This window comes from Syngnathus scovelli, chromosome 10, assembly GCF_024217435.2.
Source record: "Syngnathus scovelli strain Florida chromosome 10, RoL_Ssco_1.2, whole genome shotgun sequence".
Taxonomy (NCBI): Eukaryota; Metazoa; Chordata; class Actinopteri; order Syngnathiformes; family Syngnathidae; genus Syngnathus; species Syngnathus scovelli.
In genome coordinates this window covers 1688806-1708725 of record NC_090856.1, presented here as the reverse complement: position 1 = coordinate 1708725, position 19920 = coordinate 1688806, and the positions used below count along the sequence as shown (strand labels likewise).

At 38.8% G+C, this 19920-nt stretch overlaps 2 protein-coding genes across 4 annotated transcripts; one reads left to right on the top strand and one right to left on the bottom strand.

Annotated features, from left to right (window-relative positions):
* The first annotated feature begins 872 nt into the window (after positions 1 to 872).
* Positions 873 to 17605, top strand: LOC125968663 (homer protein homolog 3). Of its 3 annotated transcripts, XM_049719955.1 has the most exons (11): positions 873 to 1308; positions 2096 to 2141; positions 4780 to 4936; positions 5508 to 5639; positions 5781 to 5888; positions 8752 to 8760; positions 9860 to 9996; positions 11232 to 11388; positions 13413 to 13526; positions 13875 to 13955; positions 14881 to 17605. In XM_049719955.1, the coding sequence occupies exons 2-11, from the start codon at positions 2119 to 2121 to the stop codon at positions 15064 to 15066; spliced, it is 1104 nt and encodes a 367-aa protein (XP_049575912.1). In that variant the 5' UTR covers positions 873 to 1308; positions 2096 to 2118; the 3' UTR covers positions 15067 to 17605. The 3 variants fall into 3 exon arrangements, with proteins under 3 accessions (XP_049575912.1, XP_049575928.1, XP_068508262.1); XM_049719971.2 differs by lacking the exon at positions 2096 to 2141; XM_068652161.1 differs by lacking the exons at positions 873 to 1308; positions 2096 to 2141 and having other exon boundaries at positions 4751 to 4936.
* Positions 17606 to 17733: 128 nt separating this feature from the next.
* uba52 (ubiquitin A-52 residue ribosomal protein fusion product 1) lies at positions 17734 to 19103 on the bottom strand. Its single transcript, XM_049719984.2, has 5 exons — positions 18954 to 19103; positions 18404 to 18515; positions 18147 to 18233; positions 17974 to 18076; positions 17734 to 17888 (listed from the first exon to the last, which is right to left on the bottom strand). The coding sequence occupies exons 2-5, from the start codon at positions 18504 to 18506 to the stop codon at positions 17795 to 17797; spliced, it is 387 nt and encodes a 128-aa protein (XP_049575941.1). The 5' UTR covers positions 18507 to 18515; positions 18954 to 19103; the 3' UTR covers positions 17734 to 17794.
* Positions 19104 to 19920: the final 817 nt, after the last annotated feature.

The window sequence follows — 19920 nt, the reverse complement described above, 5'->3', positions numbered from 1 at the left end:
TAATCATCCATGAAGTACAGAGATGACGTGATAAATTTTGTAAGCAGCCATTTCATGCGGAAAGTCATGAAAGAACTCAAGCAGCTAATGATTCACTTGCTGCTTTATGGAAATACTTTTTCTACTGGCATAAGATCATCTGCTGTTTTATGCTTATTCACATGAAGTTTCCTTGTGAAGTCTAATATCATAACTGCTGCCAGTGGTCCAGGGTTGTCCTTCAGGATGCAGTAAAAAAAAAAAAAAAAATCGTGTTTTTACCTTGCAAAGAAACCACCACTGAGGGGAAAAAGCAATATCAGTGCAAACAAACTGCCCTCATTGCTTTTCCGTTTTGTTTGACTGTTTTTCTGCTGTGTGTCTCCAAATCATATTTAATAAGGTGTGTATGATTCTTTTAAAGCATCTCTCGGCTGGAATGTTCATGATGGAAGAAATGGGCTGTGAAGATTAAATAAAGAATGAGTCAAAGGCTAGGTGATTTCCTCCTGCATCATTTTTTTGTCATCTGTCTATCTGCACTGCATCACACCGATGGCTATTTAATATCTTCAAGTCGTGAAATAAGAAAACAAAATATGAGTAACAGCTCTCAATATGATGCAGTGCAGTTTTACGGCTGTAAAGTACAAGCAACGTAATAAACACAATTTTGAATGATCACCTGTCGGACAAGTTAAGCATTATTACATTCATAAAAAACAGAATACCCCAAACAGGAATACACAGCTTGTTTTGCATTTAATTTGATTTATTTTCATGTGTACTTTTCACTCCGACATTGGAGATAGAATTGGGGGCGGGGTACTTTGGGCGTGTTCCATCTTTGACCAGCAGATGGCGCTAATAACGCTCCAATGTCCCACCAATGGGTGTTAGTGGGATCTCATTGTGACTTGGCAGCGAGACTGGAGAAGAACCGACTCGAATTTACGTCCCGGAGGAAGTTCGGCCAAAAGCGCTGTGTTTTCCGGCTTTCGTTGGCTTTCTTCTCCCTGTGTGGATACTCGAGCTGCTCAACAGATCCCGGTGCGTAATTACGCACAGAGTCACAGTCGCGGCGTTGTTGGCTGGCTGGCTGGCTGGCTGGGGAAAGCCGCGGACAAAGGGAAGCAGGCTGGACTACAACTGATTTGAGAAAAGAGGACTCCTTTCGGAAGAAAAACGAGGAGTCGGAAGTCATTCCCCCCCCCCGATTCGCGGAAAAATACAAGTTGGAGCGTTTTGCAGGAAAATCACTAACAGTTTGGACTTCAGTCAAAAGGCTTTTTGCATTCACTTCTAATTTGAAGATCCTCGGAGCATGGGGTAAGTTTGACGTTCTCTCCGCTAGTGAAGTCTGGAGGACATTATGAATTTAGCACGACTTGGCACGCATCTCTTATTTTTCGTCGTTGATACTGATGCGCTTGTAAACTTAAACGCTTGACCTGCTTTCTTAAAGCTTGACCCGTGTGACCCCATAAAGGTCAAACCTTTTGGTAATGCCTTACGGTGAATTAAAGCGATATAATTGACCATAATAGAGACTTTTCTTTTTTTTTTTTTTTTAAACAAGGGCCGTTTCAGTTTCACAGTCATGTGATGAAACATTCAAGCCGAGGTTGCGCGTGTGTGCAGTTTACGGCAACTCCACTAATTTCCTGTTCTCTATTTCCATCCGTCGCACACACTCGTGGACGGCTTTTGCTGCAAAAAGTGGATACTTGGTTTGTTTGCGAGGGGAAGCTCAAGCTGTGCTGTGTCTCTTCAGCTGTACAGTGTATATTTGATTTGGCTTAAGCTTGCTGCCAATAATTTACTTCAAACACACTGTGTATAATACCACAATAAACAGAATGCAGTCATATTTACTAGTTTGGTTTGCCACTTGTGATTATCGAAGTGTAGTTTTAGAACTTTTTCTTCCTGATTTACTTTTGAGAAATCATATAAACACCACATCCATTCACATAAAATGATATGGCGGGCCCTATCGGGGCCCCCGGGCCTTAGGTTTGACACCCAGGCTCCATTGATGAACTTTGTCAATCAAAAATGTCATTCTTTGCCTAACAATCTTCTTTTCACCCTGACTTTTTTCTTTCTGCTGCAGAGGAGTTGTCTTCCAGCAATAAAATGTACCCACTACACCGAGAGAGGTATTCACTCCGTTTCATAGCCATGCATGGCAGGGATGGGGAACAAGTCATCTGGAATGACCTCCCCCTCCCCCCCTCTATTATTAGCCATATTGTCTCACTCATGATTAAGATGGTAGCGGTGATTATGGGCATCACATAACTTTTAATGGTGGACTCCATCAAAAATGTAAACATTAAATTGATAATTTATTGTGAATATAAATGATATTTGGCTCTTCAGAATAATATAAGGCCTTTTTTGGCGCTACTGGGGATCAGTATACCCACATTGACATAATATAAATAAATAACAAACACAGCAAATGTAAACAAAAACCTTTTTTTGTGAGCTTTATAGATTCTATAATATTTTACCTTTCCCTCTGCAAATGACCTTTTAATGATCAAGGCAAGATGCTCCCCCCCCCTCCCTGCATGAAATTCCTTTTGTATTACGTCAGTCTCTTTTCTTCATTTGTTCTTCAAAAATTTTGTTTTACTGAGGAATGACATCCGCTAATCACTGGACTCGACATGAACACATTTGCTCTTAATCAAAGTGTCTTAATGCGGCGCTCTAATGACGAGGACACACATGGAAACAATTGCCATAGAAACCTAAGGAAAGGTCGCTATGCTATCACATCAGATAGCTTTTTTTTGTCGGGGAGAGTTTCAACCAATCACTGAATGTTGCTCCTGACAATGATTTTGTCTGACACCAACATCCTCAATGATGCTTAACTCATTCACTGCCATATAGACGTCAAAGTTGTATAGCGTCAATGGCAGTGAATGAGTTAAGCCCACATAATGTTATAAAAAAAAAAAAAAAAAAGTGAAATTGACTGAACATGTTTGTGACCCTTTTAATTACTGAGCTGTAATCTGCGTGTGCACACGTGCATGGATGAGCAGCAACGAGTGCGGAGGAAACGGATGTATGACCTGGAAAAGATGGCGACTGATCGATTCAGTTGACCTGTCACAGAATTGGGCGACAGAGATTTGCAATCTCTAAAATATTTTTCCTCTGCCTGCATTGTTATTGATTACAAACCTCTGATTATAATTGTCTTTTTTGAATGGAGTCAAATGAATTCCTTTTTTAGGTCACACAAACAATTTTGTGAATTTCCCGAAAGCCAAAAGTTGCTCAGTTTCCAATTAATTGGATCTGATAAGTTGCAAAGTATTGGTAAAAGTGGTTATTCTATCAGACAGGTTTCTAGAAGCTGTCAAGCTGCTGTGCAGTATTTATTCGTCCTCGCCCCTCAAGCGCTTTAATCCCGTTTGAATCTGCTCGTTTGTGATGATTCTCCTCTGGGCTGATTAGCCTGAGAGGCTTTTCATGAAGCAATAACAAGACCCGTAAAAGAATGGAATTTTTTTATTCCCCCGTGACTGGGAGTGATAAACTGTCAATCATCACTTCTCATTAAGATGAGAGGATGATAGAGTGGAAATTTTTGGGCTGACTCACATTGGCTTAATTGCTGGGAGGATAATTAATTCCGTTGGTGTTGTGTTTTCTTTTGACTGTTATTCAGTCAGATAATTGATTTTACAGCGGAAAAAAATCAAACATGGTTAGTTTAATTTGCTTTATCCGTGATAATTAAAAATAACAATCATGAGAAAATCTTTTAATCAATTAATCATTTGATGTTATAAAGAACTTTTTCCAGTAAGGTGTCATTTAAATACTTTTTTAAAATCACAACTCTCAAAACAGCGAGACAGTTGTTTTTTTTCTCTTTTATTCTGTTTTGTCATTCCTGATCTTAATTTGTGTACTTACTCATTTATGGGTCATTTGCAAAACTCAAGTGGCACCTTTTTAACATTCACCATCTAACATGTAAAGGCCAACTATTAAGTTCTACTTATTTTCTTAAAAAAAAAAAACTAGGTTTCACCAGTTACTCTATGCAAATGACACCCAGAGGTGTTTTGGCTCTGCCGCTTTTGTCTCTTCTTGCAGCTTCAGCAACAATAACTATTGTTTGTATGCAAATGTTGGGCCATTTCAAGCAAATCCACATGGAACAATGCTTCATATAGCTAGCCACTGCCGACCCATATGAAAGAACCTGTTTCATAAGATCAGAGCTTTGGCTGGCCCATATTATTTTAATTACCATGACAAAAGTGCAATAATGGCATCTCATTGCATACGGGGAAATATTCACACAGCTTTACCCTCAAACGAAATGATACCGTGCAGTTTGCTCTCAATCCATTCTTTGATTCATCTCCAACCTCAAATTGACTTTCAAAATTCCCCATTAAAATGCATTATGCTGTATTGTTACAATCCAAACTTTACAATAAAAAATATAAGTTAAAAAGTTCCATTTTTGTACATTTGAAACAATAAAACACTTTAAACAGTCTCAATAATGAATTTCACAGCGCCTCATAGATCTTATTTTACATTAGTGTAAAAAGAAAATTAGACGGGGCGTGAATATCCTCATAATTCAACTATTCATGCATTTTTTTTTAAATACAGAACATTCCATTCTTTTAAATCAGTATTTATAGAGTAAGAATACATTATATGTAAGGAGTTGCCTTTATTGTCAAAGGCAGTGAGCATGTCGCCTGTGTTTAAATTGGGTCATTAACATGCAATATTTATGCATTTCAAAAGGGAGCAGCCCATCTTCAGCGCCCGAGCTCACGTTTTCCAGATCGACCCGGCTACAAAACGCAACTGGCTGCCGGCTAGTAAGCATGCAGTCACCGTGTCCTTCTTCTACGATGCCAGCCGCAACGTCTACCGCATCATCAGTGTGGGCGGGACTAAAGTGAGTGAGAGGGGGTTGCTGGAGCGGTCAGAGAATTCATCTTGCAACACAGCGCTTTGATTCAGGCGTGACTAAGTTTCATGGAGTTACTTTATATCACTGCAGATGATTTAGAAGCACTTGTGAATTGTGTCTTGCATTTCCATTGCGCCTCTTGTTGACACTGCTTTGAAAAGCTTTTAGGCGTTACGCTAAACTAATTCCCTCCCATCAGATGGTTCGCTTGACAAAAGTTAGTGAGCATAGATTTTAAAAGCTTTTTCCCCTTAGCTCTTTTATTCGATGGTTGTGGGACAGAACAAAAATGTCACAGTGAATATATAAAACAAAAGAATTGACCTCACTGTTTGAATACTTTTAATTTCTTCATAATAAAGTGACTTATTTCAGTCTTGAACGATATTTAGTTTTACCTAAACATTCATAAAAAATGTGTTGAATAGATCTTTGTTTTGGTGATAGAACCTATTATTTACATTTCCATTCATTTCAATGGTAAGCATTATCTTGGTTTGTGAACGAGTGCAAGTTTGTCAGCTGCGTTTCAACCGTTTTATTGTTCTGTCGATAGGCCATCATCAATAGCACCATCACCCCTAACATGACCTTCACCAAAACCTCCCAGAAGTTTGGTCAATGGGCCGACAGCCGGGCCAACACCGTTTACGGCCTCGGCTTTTCCACGGAGCAGCAGCTGCAGCAGGTAACGATGAAAACAAGTTTGTTGATTTATAAGCAAAATAAATTAGGACGTGTTCGAGGGTAAAACATTAATTCATGCGTTTATATTGGAGCAGTGAATTTGGAAGCAGACTTACAGCTGCGTCTTGTTTCCCACCTTCAGTTTGCAGAACAATTCAAGGAGGTGAAGGAAGCGGCTCGGTTGGCCAGAGAGAAATCTCAGGAGAGGTACGAACTGGCCAACCCTGCTCTCAACATCGCCGCCCCACAGGTAAATCATTTGCGCCTATGCACACTGAAGAATAAAAACATTTCTTCAATAAAAAGTACAAAATGGCAAGTTTGGAGGTCGGTAATGGGGATGCAACATGATGCAATTGAACCTGACAACTCAAGAGACAATACGACCTTTTATTTTATTTATTTTTTAAACAAATGCCAGCACTGCGGCTTGGAACATATCCAGAGCAACACTTTTTTTTTTTTATTTGAAACCCCAGATACAGAATAGGGGGTGATACTTCATGCTTGAAAAAACATTAAGGCATAAAGCATATCTAAAGAGGGCTGAACTTTGTCCAAGCATAATAGAGAGGAAGGAAGAACATCTGAATCATTCATAATTGAAAGCAATTTTGGAGGATAATGACGAGATTTGATCCACTTTTGATTTTAGGCTTGACATGTTGTTGACTTTTGTCAGATCTGTTGATGACAAAAAGGCACCCTGCAATAATAATGGATTGCGTTCACATAACACACACACAATCTCGCATTCATCATAAGCGGCGACGTTATTGGCTGCTAGCGAGTCTTTTAAGTGTTTGTGCCAGCGCTTGTCACAACATGGTGACCGCAAGAAATCAATATATACATGTATTGCTGCACTGCATCACTCTGAGAGGTGTTTATGAGATTTTTTGCAACTCATGCTATTATTATAAAACAGTGCCCACAATAGCAAAAATAAGAAATAAATATCTATGGCTGCATCAGAAAATTGGAAAAAAATGAGAAAGACTTTTATGATATTTTATCTTAAATTATTCTTAACATTTAAAAAGAACTTCAATCATTTTTTGACATTTATGCTGGATTGAGTTACAGACAGACCAAAGACTGGAAGGTTAAAGCGCAAACCAATACGATATTTCTTTTTCTGATTATCTTCATTGAAGTCCAGTAAAGCAATGATTAAAAAAATATATTTTCAAATCATGGAAAGAATGTCGCCGCGGCACATTTTGAGTGTATACAGTGAACTCGAAAATGAAACGACAAAGAACAAGTCATGGCATGACTCAGTCTAGTTTTCTTTCAAAAAAAAAAAAAAAAAGGAGAGCAGCTTTGGACAGATGAAGTATTTTGTAAGAGTGTGAGTGGGAAATGAAATTCCTGCCCCTGCCTGTCTGCTTGGCATACAAGAGCTGCTGTAGAATGGAACAGTGAGTGCAGTGTAGAAAAGCAAAGCAGCACATGCAAACCTCACTCTTGTCTCATTTATGCGAATAAACCTTGTCACATTTATTTGATGCATCGTAGCAACAACTTATGACATTGAGATGTCACTCAACTGGTGGCTGAGAGATGCTATCACCATGGAAACCAGAAACCCCCTTACAGTATATGCAAAGACACAAACGTGGACCTAGTCACATCAGAATTATTGAATTCTACCGTAGATTGGGCAGCTTTTTTTATTCTATTTTATTTATTTTTTTAATCTCAGTTTGGTTAACTGGAGACTTGTCAATTAGAGGGAATGCAAGTTTTATTTATTTATGTTTACCCAGCTTCTCAGCCATAGTCAGGCTGCAACTTATGACCCTAATTATTCTAACCACCATTTAAAAAAAGAAAAAAAAATACATCTGGCAAACAGTTGAAAAACATACTCAGCTGTCCTATTTGATTTTTTGCTTCAGTCAAGCTTAAGTTGGTCTCTTACACGAGCAGATGTGAAATATGACGACAGCAGGCAGTAAGGTGTAGTCTTCTAAAAGGTCAGAAGTATTTCATATACTCAACATGAATTTTAATTTTTGATCTTATTCAGGCATTTTAGTCAACTGTTTGCTTAAAGCAGAAGTCAGTGGGATTTTTTTTTTTCTCTAAAAGAGCCTATGTGTCTCAACTAGTCTGAATAATATTGACTTCATGGAATATGAATTAAGCGGAAAAAAATCCAGCAATTTTTCTCCATCTTAGATGGCTGCCATTTTGTCCTCTACTACCTGCTGTCAAGTGAAAATCACAGTGCCCACATTTTGCAAATGTCACGGCTGTTTTTTTTTTTTTCTTTTTCAAGAGACATTTCACTAACTTTCATTTGAAGAGCAAGGTAGAAATTTTGAGAGGCATTTTAGCTTTAATAATAAAAAATAAAATACCTCCACAATACCATCTCTATAGTTCCTTCCATTATTTTATTCTGGAAGTGTTAGGTACCCCAATACCTTTTGTCTCCAAAGTAAAGTATGTCAACTGGATCATTTTGCCCGCCTTCTAATTGGAACCTACATCCCATAAACTATGCAGATGCAGGAAGAAAGGGAAACGCTCATCTATATTTTAAAACAATATCTTGCCATTGAAACCGTGCTAAAATAAGTGTGTGGGGGTGGGGGGCGGGGGTCCGGTTCCGTGAGGACCCAGGTGATTCAAGGGAATGTACTGGTGCATGGAGCCATGAATAAATAATGGCAGCTTGTGGTCTCAATGAAGCCCCAAATGTGGAGACAAGAGTCTTTTATAGAAGCTCAGAGAGCAAAATGGACCGAGACTTGGATAAATAAGTCAACAGTATAATGTATTTTGAAAAACACCAGTCCAGACCCATCACGATAAAAGCTCTCAAGTTTCTATTTAAAATATCCGACGTCTCACTTTGCAAAGCCTCTTCCCCAAATTTTTTTCAGTCCTTTGACAACACACTGAAGAAAAAAATTCTTTTTTTTCCATTCTCCTGATTTTAGTGAGGAAAAAAAAAAAAACGCTTGAAAGATACAATACAAATTTTATGACAGCCAGCTTGAGGAGAGGTTTCAATTTCACATCCAGCAGACACATGACTGTTTATTAATTTTCTTCTTTGTCTCCTTTTCATTGATGCGTCCATCATGGGATGTCAACAGCTATCTCAGGTATGTGACAAGTCTCCTAAAGCAATATTAGCCGAGACATTTTGATGCTATTCTTTCATCTGTGTGCTGCTTAGATGATCCTTGCTCAATAATTAATCTGCTGTCTGATCAAATCTGACTTGAGAGCAAATGTAGCTTCAGAACGCTGCTTGTGCTTTCTACAAGGAGAACAGTCTTTGTTAACACTGGCAGCTAAAATCCCCCCAAAAAAATTACGATGGAGACATTGAAATCCATCTGTCCGTCCATCCATTTTGTTAGCCATTTAAAATCCCATTTTTACACAGACACTTATTCTAAACATCATCCTCATTTTTTTTCTGCTCTTGTAAATGTTGCACCATCAGACAAAATATCGTATTTAACTGAAAAATCCCTCCAATACTTCGTGTAAAAACCCTGGAGAGCAGCAATTCTTTAAAAGATCCTCTCAAGTCTTTGAACTTGACTAATGAGCTGTTGGTAGTTTGTGCAAGAGTATCTCAAGTCTCATTCCCACTTAGCCTGAAAGAGAGCGAGCAACATGAAGGGGGGAAAAAAAATGTGCTGCATCTGTAATCCTGTTTATGACTTAAAAAATTGATCCACGTCGTGTGAATTATTCAATTTTGTGTATTTGCAAGCAATCCCTTTGGCACTTGGCCACAGTTATTTTGTTTTAGTTTTCTTTGCTAGGGCATCATGCTCCTTTTTACATTTGTAGGCCTTGTGTTTAATTCCATGCCTCCATATGGACGCACAGAACTGCAAAGATAATACGAGATAATACAAGATAATACACCGTCCTCCTTGGGGGACAATACGGAAAGACTCGCTCAAATTAATATTACAAGGCTTTTTCCACATGAAGTGAAGGAGTGGAACGCCTCAGCTGCTCAGGAAAAAAAATATATATATAGTATATTTTATTATATTTAATTATATTTAATTATATTATTACAGCTTAAATCAGATTTTCTCATATCCAGACAAATGTGTGGGCTACAAAGTCGATATCGGCTTTATGTTAGTTGAATTATGTATTAAGCTTCCTCAATAGATTTCCCTGTGCTGCAATTGTATTGAACTGATATGATTCCACCGGTTCTCGTCGGTCTAGGAGCTGTCGGACGACCGTCATTCCCCGCCGCTGCTGACGGTTAACGGTCCCGGGGAGGAAAAGCTGTTTCGAAGTAAAAGTGCAGAAGTGGAGCTGACAGTGGAGAAGGAGAGAGTCAAGAAGATGTTGTCTGAAGGGTAACGACACCTACATCTTTATCTTCTCGAACAAACATTTTCTCCAGGGTGCCAATGTTGGTTAAAAATGCATTTACAACTTGAAAGTCAGGCAAAAGATTCTGCTGAGTTTTAATTGACGATAGATATTGATCGATTCTAATTTGCCGTAGTCTAAATCACATGTGTAGCTTCATTATGAAACCCACAAAGGCTATAATTATGCAGATGGACGAGATTGCTTTGAAAGCATCATGCGCTTAAAAGTCTCTTAACAACACTCAGGGATGAGCTAAAAGCCAAACTGGTCCTTGGATATTGACTCTTAAATAAGTGGCAATTTCAAGGTACTTCACATATGCTCTGAAGTTGAAAATATTGCTTTTGAGCAGATTGTACAGTTTTTCCTTGCTGATGGATTGTTGAAGACGCAGCTGAGTAATGAAGAACACATTTTAAGTGGAGCAGACACTGAATGATTGTGCCACTCAGATAAAAAAAAAAAAAAAAAATGCCTGGAGGAGATTCTGTCCTTGTGTTTTGGGAAAGAAAAAAAAAAGCGTTTAGTGCAGCACTTGAATTTTTGTTTGTTTTGGGTGCCTCTGCCCTTTCACTGATCTGTATGATATTAAGAAGGAGAAGAAGAAAAAAGGCTTCATAAGCCACTGTTATCCCGATGCATTTATTTGATGACTCCCATAAGCCTTTTGCTCTGTTGCTATGGTGAGTAGCTATACGGTTGCTACGCTGTGCAAAGATGTGACGTCACGTATTTCCAAAGCTCTCAGATTTATTTGCTACCCTCACTAAATCCTGACCTTTACCACCCACCCATTCATTGTATAAGTGACTTTTCTCTATGATCCAATGATGCAATCATTTCATGCGCTAAAGGGGAAATAAACAACAGACATGATCAGCCAAATCTCAAAATGTAGTCAAAGAAATTACTCATGATTTTTTTAAACTCGAGGCCATGTCATTCTACATGGCCCGTGAGATGTGTAGTAAATAAAAATGTTGAGATTTTTTACAATTTTTTTTACCCTTTTTACAGTAAGTTGAACAATAACTTAACAAAATATTACAAAACTAATAATCCATCTTTTTCTTGAGTATTAATACGAGACGAGGTAAAGTGAGATGAACTTTGACCCTTTATTTTTTTGGGGTCATGTCAAAGAAAAGGTGAGCAACAATGTGTGAGAGTGTGAAAACGACTGCTCCCACTTAAAAGCCTTTTTGTTTTTTTTTAGGTCCATGTGTGAAATCAACCTCGAGGCAGAGCTCTTCACCTTACAGGACAGCAACGCCAAGCTGGTGGCAGCGCTGCAGGAAGCCAACGTCAGCGTGGAGCAATGGAAGCAGCAGTTGGCTGAGTACCAGGAGGAGACCGATCGCCTTCGAGACCAGGTGGGCAAACTTTTATTAAACCGCCAACTGATATGAATGGAATCCTCAAATATAGTGGTGATCAAATATTTAAAACTCGCAATGAATTGACATCGCATCCTACAGGTGCCACAAGATATTGGAAACAGTTTAAAGCTGTCAAACTATCAACTAATCCATGACCAAATTAATCGCGTCATCATTTACAGACACTAATTATGAAACACTGCCATTTTTTTTTTTTTTTTATATCACGAGTTGTGTGAGAGTCCAGTTGAAGGTTACCCCTCATATGGACACACACATCCACACGCGCTCTGCTGCAAAGTCAACCAGGTGGTTGGAACTAGATCAGGCCTCCAGGGTTTTGGGGGGGACGGGGGGGAGACACCCTACACTGTCCGGCTTCTTTCCCTCCCTGCCCCACTTAGAGAGACATGATGAATTACCGTTAGGACTCCAGGGATCCTTTTGACTCCCTCGTCACGTATAATTGTCATTGTTTTGCGGCGGAATGAGGGCTATATTTTACTGGATGTACATATAGTCAAATTTTTTTATTTGTTTTAAAATAAAAATCTTAGTCAAAGGGTAACCATGCCAGATTTGGATTGATTTGATTTTTTTGCCATTATTTTTTAATTATTTTTTATTTTTTGAGAAAAATACATTTCACAATCTGCACGACGCCAGCAATCTTTTTTTTTTTCTCGACTATCCTTGTTGACTGTCAGTTTGATTGATATCAGCGTGATCTCTTTCTTTCTTCACGAGGAGCTCACATTGAGCTTTAGGGGAGACAATTGCGGCAGTCACGTATAGAAAAAACACAAGCGCATGGCTTTTCTGGGGCTCCACCAGGATATGGCGTATTAGCATGAAAATGAAAAATGGCCAAATAGGCCGGAAACCTATTTAACATTTCATACACCTTTGTATTCATTCATCACTCACTGGAGCAAGCAATTTATGCGTCAACAATTTGCAGTTATCAAAATGAGTCATGCACAGATTTTGAATTTTTATTCTCTTGGCAAGCCGCTTGGGTAGCTTTGTTCAATTGAGGGTAATTTTCAACAATCTGCTGTGCTAAGCTTGCTAAGGCTCAATTTTCTTTTGCAAATGAATGAACAAACAAAAATGATCAACACCTTTGGCTGTAATTGTTTTGCCTATGATCAATTTAATGATTTATCGTCACTAATTGATGAAGTGTCGAGTCAGATTTATTTATGTAGCCCTTAATCGCAGAAACGTCTCAAAGGGCTTCACGTATCACAATTGTCAAGAATTATCGACATCTCCTGATCTTGTATTTAAATGCAGAGCCATGCAGACCAAAAGAATGCAACGCGTGAAGGTTATAGAAGCAGCTACTATCGTAAACAACATTTTTATCATAGTTTTGTAGTTGTTTTTTTTTTTTTATTAATAAGCTTATTCAGATGGGAATCAAACGCTCCAATTAAGGTTAAAGGTTTAACGGCACTGAGCCGTGACGGAAAACTGCAAACAAGTTGACTTAGTTGTTTACACATGATAGCTCACCACCCTATTTTTTATTTATTTTTTTCATCTGATGTTTGTTTCATTGCCATGACAACTGCCAGTCACACAAGGGGCAAAATAGATCAAGAGAATTTACATGATTTGTATTCTTATTTGTCTTTTGATTTACTAAAGGCAACACATTTAAAGAATAGACAAAAAGGTTTTTTTTTTAAGCCAGTGCTTTGTTTTGCTATCTTTTATTTTACATTGCTTCGAAATGACAACACAACAGCTGGAAAGGTTAAACCGAGCCATGTTTGGAAAAAGAAAAACGATGTGTTCCACCTAATTAGGTGAATTTCACGTTTACTCCAGCGCGCTTCATGAAAAATGATGCAAAATACTTTTTCGGGTCGACTTGATGCTCCGTGACAACTTATGAGAAGAGCAAGTCATCGCTAAATAATACACAGTAGCTGTCTCCCCTTATTTTCTTTCTCTGTCCCAGCGAGAAAATGTGTTGCTCTATTAATTATCCGAGTATTGTGTTGTAGGTGGCAGAATTGGAGGCACAGCTTGGCCATCCTGCTGCTGCTGCTCACACTGATAAGGAGGAGCTTAGCCGCTCACTGGAAGAGCTGGAAGCTCTGCTTAGTGCCAAAGACCAGGTAAGACACAAACTGTTCCAAAATTGCTAGCAATATCTGTAGTTCTTCAAATTTTTGTATTGACACATCAAGTTCATCCACGATTTGTCTTGGCGGGCCGCATAAAATGATGTGATGGGCGGTTTCCGGCCCCCGGGCTTTAGCTTTGACACCTATTCTGTCATGGCTTTGTCCTCACGAAGGCAACCACTTACAACCACTTAGCAATAAACATCCCCTAGTTGTTACTTTCCAATGTCTGTCACATCGGAAAACTTAAAAGTATCCCGCTATGTGATAAAATACTTGTTTTATAAGAAAATAAAAAAAAGACTGATGCTCGATGGTAACATTTTTGCTCATTTACAGGAAATACACAGTCTACAGAGCAAGAGAACTGATGTGGGGGAGCTGGAGAGGGAAAGAGAAGAGGCCATTCAGAGACTCCAGGTAAGTTGTTTTGTTTCTCACTTCTTTTGCCAAGCGGCGCCATATTGCAATTAACAGGGGAACAGCTTGTCTGGCCACAAAATGAGAACTAACGCATTTCAAACTACAGACTAAACGCTGTGTCGTTCCCTGAGTGTTGTGACTAAAAGCTTTGGCTTTTGTTGTTGTTTTTACGACGTGCTCGCTTTGCCGCTTCATTAAAAGACTGCCGTTCTCCATCTCCTCGTCAGACATCTGATTAAAAAGCAATCTTGGGCGAGAATGGACTAGTTTTAGAAAGGCCGTGTTGTAATTGTGCTTTTGTCAGCTTTGGCGTGTTGACGCTTCACTCGATGGTCAAAGACACGGAGACGTTAAAAAAATGGATACTTTAACCTAACATGATAAAATTGAAAACAAAAGAGCCACACATGCACAGGGTGAATTTCAGAGAAAGGTCACAGATAAGATTCTAACCCAAAAACCTTGAAAAGAAGCAACAACTTAACAACTGCAGCATTAGGTTTTATTATGTTGCTTTCTTGAACAATAGCGACCTCTGCTGGCACAAAGGGGAGTTACAACATGCAGAATTCACAATTTCTTTGCTCACTGATATCATTGGCTTTCTTTGGAGGACTTCAAGGACAAAACAAATCACTTTTCCATCACAATGCGGGAAGTATGGCTAATGCATACTGCTAAGCTTTGATTAGGTTATCTATCATTTTTCAGCCCTGGTGTCACTTTTGATTTATGTATATTCTTGATTAACCTTTCCTGCCTTTGTGCCCATTTCATAAACGGTTCATTGAGAATTCACCACAGCCTCGATTGCCACTTTAAATCTGCATTATTAACAGATGAAGGGACCAAATAGCCCAAAAAAACATTACACCAGCCCATCCATTCAGAAGAAACTGAAGTTGCCCATTTGTTTTTCCAGGAACTAGAGAGACGAAACACAGAGCTGGAGGCTCAAATCAAGAGCACCGAAAAGACGCTGGTCTCCAGCAGGGAAGAACAAAAAAAGGCAGAGGTGGACGTCCGGCATTTCCTCGAGGCCCTCGATGTCAAAATATGCGACCTGAGTGACTTGAGACAAAGTCTGGCAAACCTTGTTGATAAGTAATCCCAACTAAAGAAGTCAGGGTGCATCTCCACAGTCAAGGCACATTTGCTCCTCTACTCTAGTCTCATTTGTATTTGGCCGACGCTGCGGTTTCCAGGAGATCTTAATAAAATCATTGTGTGCAAGAGAAACCTCTTATAGGTGCAATGCGCACAATAAAGCATCTGGGCTTTATATTACACCAAATTTATAGTGGCTGCAAAAAAGAACAGAATTTAATGAAATAAAACAAAATACTGCTTAGCATATGCATTCTGATTTTTTTTTTTTTTGCAAAAACAAATTAGTTTTCAGCCACATTATGGGCCTATCATAATATTTAGTTTATAGACAATAATATTTTTTTTTTTTGCAATGCATCACATTTATAATTATGATTTCGGAATGACTTCCATTGTCCTCAACTGTGGAAAATGCACCCGATTGGCAGTAGGTCAGGGAAGGGACAAATGGATATCAAAAGCATGATTACAAGTCAGCCACAGTTCAGCATCAGCAGCCAGATGCTCCATCCATCTCCGGACCACCAACATGCATTATTCCCTCACTTAGCTCTCACTGCTCTTCTCTCCACATCGTCTATTATTCAAGTGAGCTTTAGAAATTGAAACACGAGCAACGGCGTCTCTTCACTTGAAATCTCACAACCAGAGTTGCACTTCATTATTTGTTGCCAAGTTGGACTTTGTTTACACGTCAGTATTGCAGTGGTTAGTTTTAGCATCATAAAAGCCTTTTAGGAGAGAGCACTGCAAGATCTCTGCAGTACCAAGTAATGTGAAATGATGGAAGTGACTGATTGAGATAAGCTCAAGTGCAGTCGTTTACTAAATGGGTACTTAACTGAGCGGCCTGTCAGCTTTGTGAAACTGATGCATAAAAAAAAAAATGCTTTGTATCGCCTCATTTTAATGTAATCTGGGTACCAAAAAAAAGCGCAGGCTATCAGCACAGCTCACCATCCATTTAACTTGCTTTAATTGTATTTTAAACGGCCTTATCACGAATCTAGAACTTTGTTTTATAGATGAGTTTATTAAGTTTCACTTGATTTTCTGCTCCACCAAGATTTTAGCAGAGTCGACTAAATCTGACCTCAGAAGCCTTCTTGAATTAGCAATAACATTTCATCTTTGTAGGTTTTTATATTTTGAAAAAAAAAAACTGCAAAGCTTTGTTCACAACTGCAGTGGTCCCCAACCTTTTTTTGTGCCACGTGTCAGAAATATTTTCGCGGACCGGCCTTTATATCAATAAATAATACATTGATATCAATAAATAATACATTTCTCATAAATATATAAATACGATGAAATAAAAATGATACGGCTGGCAGAAAAACAAGTTTAAACAACATGAAAATAAAACTCACCATTCCGTTGGATTTGTGGGAGCTTGTTTCTCGGTGTAATTGGAGACAATGACACCTGAAGTGGTTTAGGATTCTTGGGCTCCATGTGCCCAAGCACTTTTGAAGGCTTCATCGCCGCCACATATTATGCAGAGAGGGCTTGCTGGTTGCGTCAGTCACCTGTGGCGATAAATCCATATTTGAAGTAGGGCTTTCTTTTAAATGCAGCTTTTACTTTTCTTAGAAATCGTAGCCTCTTCTTTCTTTTTTCCAAACATCTCTGTTTCTTGCTCATTTTTACTCGCTTTGCCGGCTCGACTGGTGGGGATGAGCTTCTTGACCTGTGTCAAGAGACACAGCTGCACTGACGGATTTAATTGGGAGATAATCGCCACTTTTTTTTTTTTTACATTTTTCAGAATAAATTCTCATTTTTGCTAGCTTTGAGGGCTCGACTGGGGAAATGTCACGTGACCGGGACGAGCGTCTTGACTTGAATTAACTGATAGTCGATTAAAAAAATAAATAAAAATCTGTGCGGACCGGGGGTTGGGGACCCCTACACTACTGCATTCATTCAGCGTGTTTAAAAATATCAAATCAGCTCCTCATCCTGAGCACTGCAGTTTCGAACACTTAATAGCACAAAAGCCTATTCAGGTATACAATTTCAAATTGAGTTTATCTTCCACTCAATCTTCTTCTCCGTGTTGGCTAAGTTTATAATCATTTTTGACCAATCACTTTCACTTGTGACATTCCTTACAAAAAAAGTACTGTACAATAGGTTCACAATATTGCATTAGGGTTGTTTGCTTGTATACACCCAAGGTTGACTCCACCTCATATTTGACTTCTGATGATTTCATAATGGCAATGGGAAACTGGTAACACGAGATCGAAAATAAGAAGAGTCATTTGCTTTTTACAGACTTCTCTTGCTAAGCAGTGCAACAACCTGAACCACAAGTGTCACTACCTAAAATGGAATTTTCCATTCCACCTTCATCGTAAAGGACAGAATTCTGTTCACTTGTTACAACTGCATTTTATTCAATTTATATGTATGAGTAAATAGTTCTGTTCCTAAGCATTGGTAGATTTAAAAAATGATTCAATTCAAGCTGTTTGTGAGATAAAATTGCTTATATTTGTAGAAGTCGAATTAAAACTCATGCTTTAACACAAGTCTGTCATTTGATTTTACTTATTTGTTGTTACTGTGACTGTTACACCTTTCCTAAAGTTATTATTGCTAAAGAAAATTAATTGCCAAGATTAATTGAAGGATCCACTCAATGAATTACAGCGACTAGTGGAGTTTTCATAATTTTATTTAACACAATGTGGCGTGCATAGCTGATCCAGTATAAATGTCTACTTCAGCTTCTTCTTGGGGCGAAGGTTGTTGGTGTGTCCACACTTCTTCTTACGGCAGTTGACGGCACGTGGGTGCAGACGGGCGTAGCACCTGAGAAGGTCAAACGTATTCAAATAACCATCTTGAAGCACAGTTGAGCTTGTTAAAAATCCAAATAGGGGATTTCAGGACTTACTTGCGGCAAATCATCTTGTCACAGTTGTACTTCTGAGCCAGCTGTCTGAGGGAAGGCTCAATGATGCCACCACGCAGACGCAGCACCAGATGAAGAGTGGATTCTATAAGAGAGCAATTATTATATTTAAGGTGAGGAATCCTTTCTTCAGGGCAAAGGTTTACAAGACTTACCTTTCTGGATGTTGTAGTCAGACAAAGTGCGTCCATCCTCCAACTGTTTGCCAGCAAAGATCAGACGCTGCTGATCAGGGGGGATACCTAGACACATTCAAATCATTAGAAGGCATACATAAAATCATACTAATAAATAAATCCCGTCACTGGATCATGGACTACTTCACGTATTCATTGAGGTCTTCGGAGTCGGCAGTGCAATTTAAGACTTACAAATAGGGTTGATAAAGAGTTCTTCAGAGATGGGTGCTCACCTTCCTTGTCTTGGATCTTTGCCTTGACATTTTCGATGGTGTCGCTGGGCTCGACCTCAAGGGTGATGGTCTTACCCGTCAATGTCTTCACGAAGATCTGCATGTTTGCAGGCTGAGGAGTATTAGGAGTGCAATGTTACCGCTAGGTTAGGAGCGAATCATCTCAAATCTCAGCCTACCCGGCTTCTTCAATCTAACACGAAATTTGCGACTGGCATACGTATCTTTGTTATTGTTAATTGACGTTTCTTATGACACAGTCCAACGCCTTATGACAAAGCCGGCGTGTACTGACTAGAAGTTTGTAGCATAAAGCTAAAGCTAACGTTGGGCCAAAGCTAGCTAAATGCGAACAGGGGCCTCGCCACATGCTGACTGCTAGCGTAAAACGATGACAACTATAGGCTTTTACACTCGTACACTTTATTTTGTCACGATTCATACTTCCGTAAAGCTGTGATCGAATGATCAAAATGTAGGTTTTGCCCAAGTAACGTTTATTTGGATCACTATATTGGAGAAATAAGCATTGGACAAAAATCCTACCCACCAGCCGCTAGCTGAGCCTCAACGAAAAGAGACCGGAAAAAGCCGTCGCAATTTAACGTCACTTCCCCCGCCTCGTTTCCTCCAAAGTAAAATCCTATTATTATTTTTTGGGGTCAAGATTTCGCTAATTATGTCAGTGAATCACCGAAATATAGTTTATTAGTATAGATTTAAAGGTATAGTATTTGTACGGCACGTGAGTATTTTTTGACGATTTTATATTTATACTTTACATGATGTTCCTTGTAGTTTTGAATGTTAAATTTGAGTGTTTTGCAACATTTTTCATATTCAAATGAAAGAAAGGCACTTCAACAGTTGAGGAGGACTATGACGTGTAACAGTCAACTTTTTTAGGCTGAAAAATATATATTCAGCACACAACAATGTGCCAAATACATACCAAATACATGGAAACATGTAGTATGATTTTTCATTCAATAAAAAATGGAAAATACATGAAAAACCAAACATTCATTTGGGGGCTTTTTTAACACTTAGGTGCTTCTAAGTCATTTGAGATATCCCAAGATGAACCTAACCTTGTGGGATTTTCAAAAGTAGTTATAATATGTTAATGTTTCCCACGTTTCTAGGAAGTCACTTGAACGTCTCTTTTCAGTTTTATATACACAGAACTTGACCTGGCTTATAATTAAATAAGCATTTACATAAGACGTGCAGATACACATGCAATGAGTGCGGAGTGCAAAATTAGGCCATATGAAAGTCCAAACTTTTCAGTTATGTGGTTTAAACATAAACCTTTCTGAAATATTCAAAGGCATAGACTCTGTCCTGACTGTCCTACTTTAACCCTGTTGACACTGTCAACTTCAAGATGGTTGCTGTGTGTGTTTTGCAGAAAGGGTTATTCGGCATGACTGAGATGACATCAGCCCAAAAAACAATCTGTGTTGTCGTGCAAACATAGCCTTGACCTTAATATGCAAGCTTGTAATACAAAT

Bases quoted from the DNA above. Each gene is read 5' to 3' on its own strand.
- uba52 (XM_049719984.2), bottom strand. From the start codon at position 18,506: ATGCAGATCTTCGTGAAGACATTGACGGGTAAGACCATCACCCTTGAG. The intron at 18,234-18,403 runs GTGAGCACCCAT...GAATGTGTCTAG, and splicing joins AAAGATCCAAGACAAGGAAG to GTATCCCCCCTGATCAGCAG. The intron at 18,077-18,146 runs GTAAGTCTTGTA...GCTCTCTTATAG, and splicing joins TGACTACAACATCCAGAAAG to AATCCACTCTTCATCTGGTG.
- LOC125968663 (XM_049719955.1), top strand. From the start codon at position 2,119: ATGTACCCACTACACCGAGAGAG. The intron at 13,527-13,874 runs GTAAGACACAAA...GCTCATTTACAG, and splicing joins TGCTTAGTGCCAAAGACCAG to GAAATACACAGTCTACAGAG. The intron at 13,956-14,880 runs GTAAGTTGTTTT...TTGTTTTTCCAG, and splicing joins AGGCCATTCAGAGACTCCAG to GAACTAGAGAGACGAAACAC.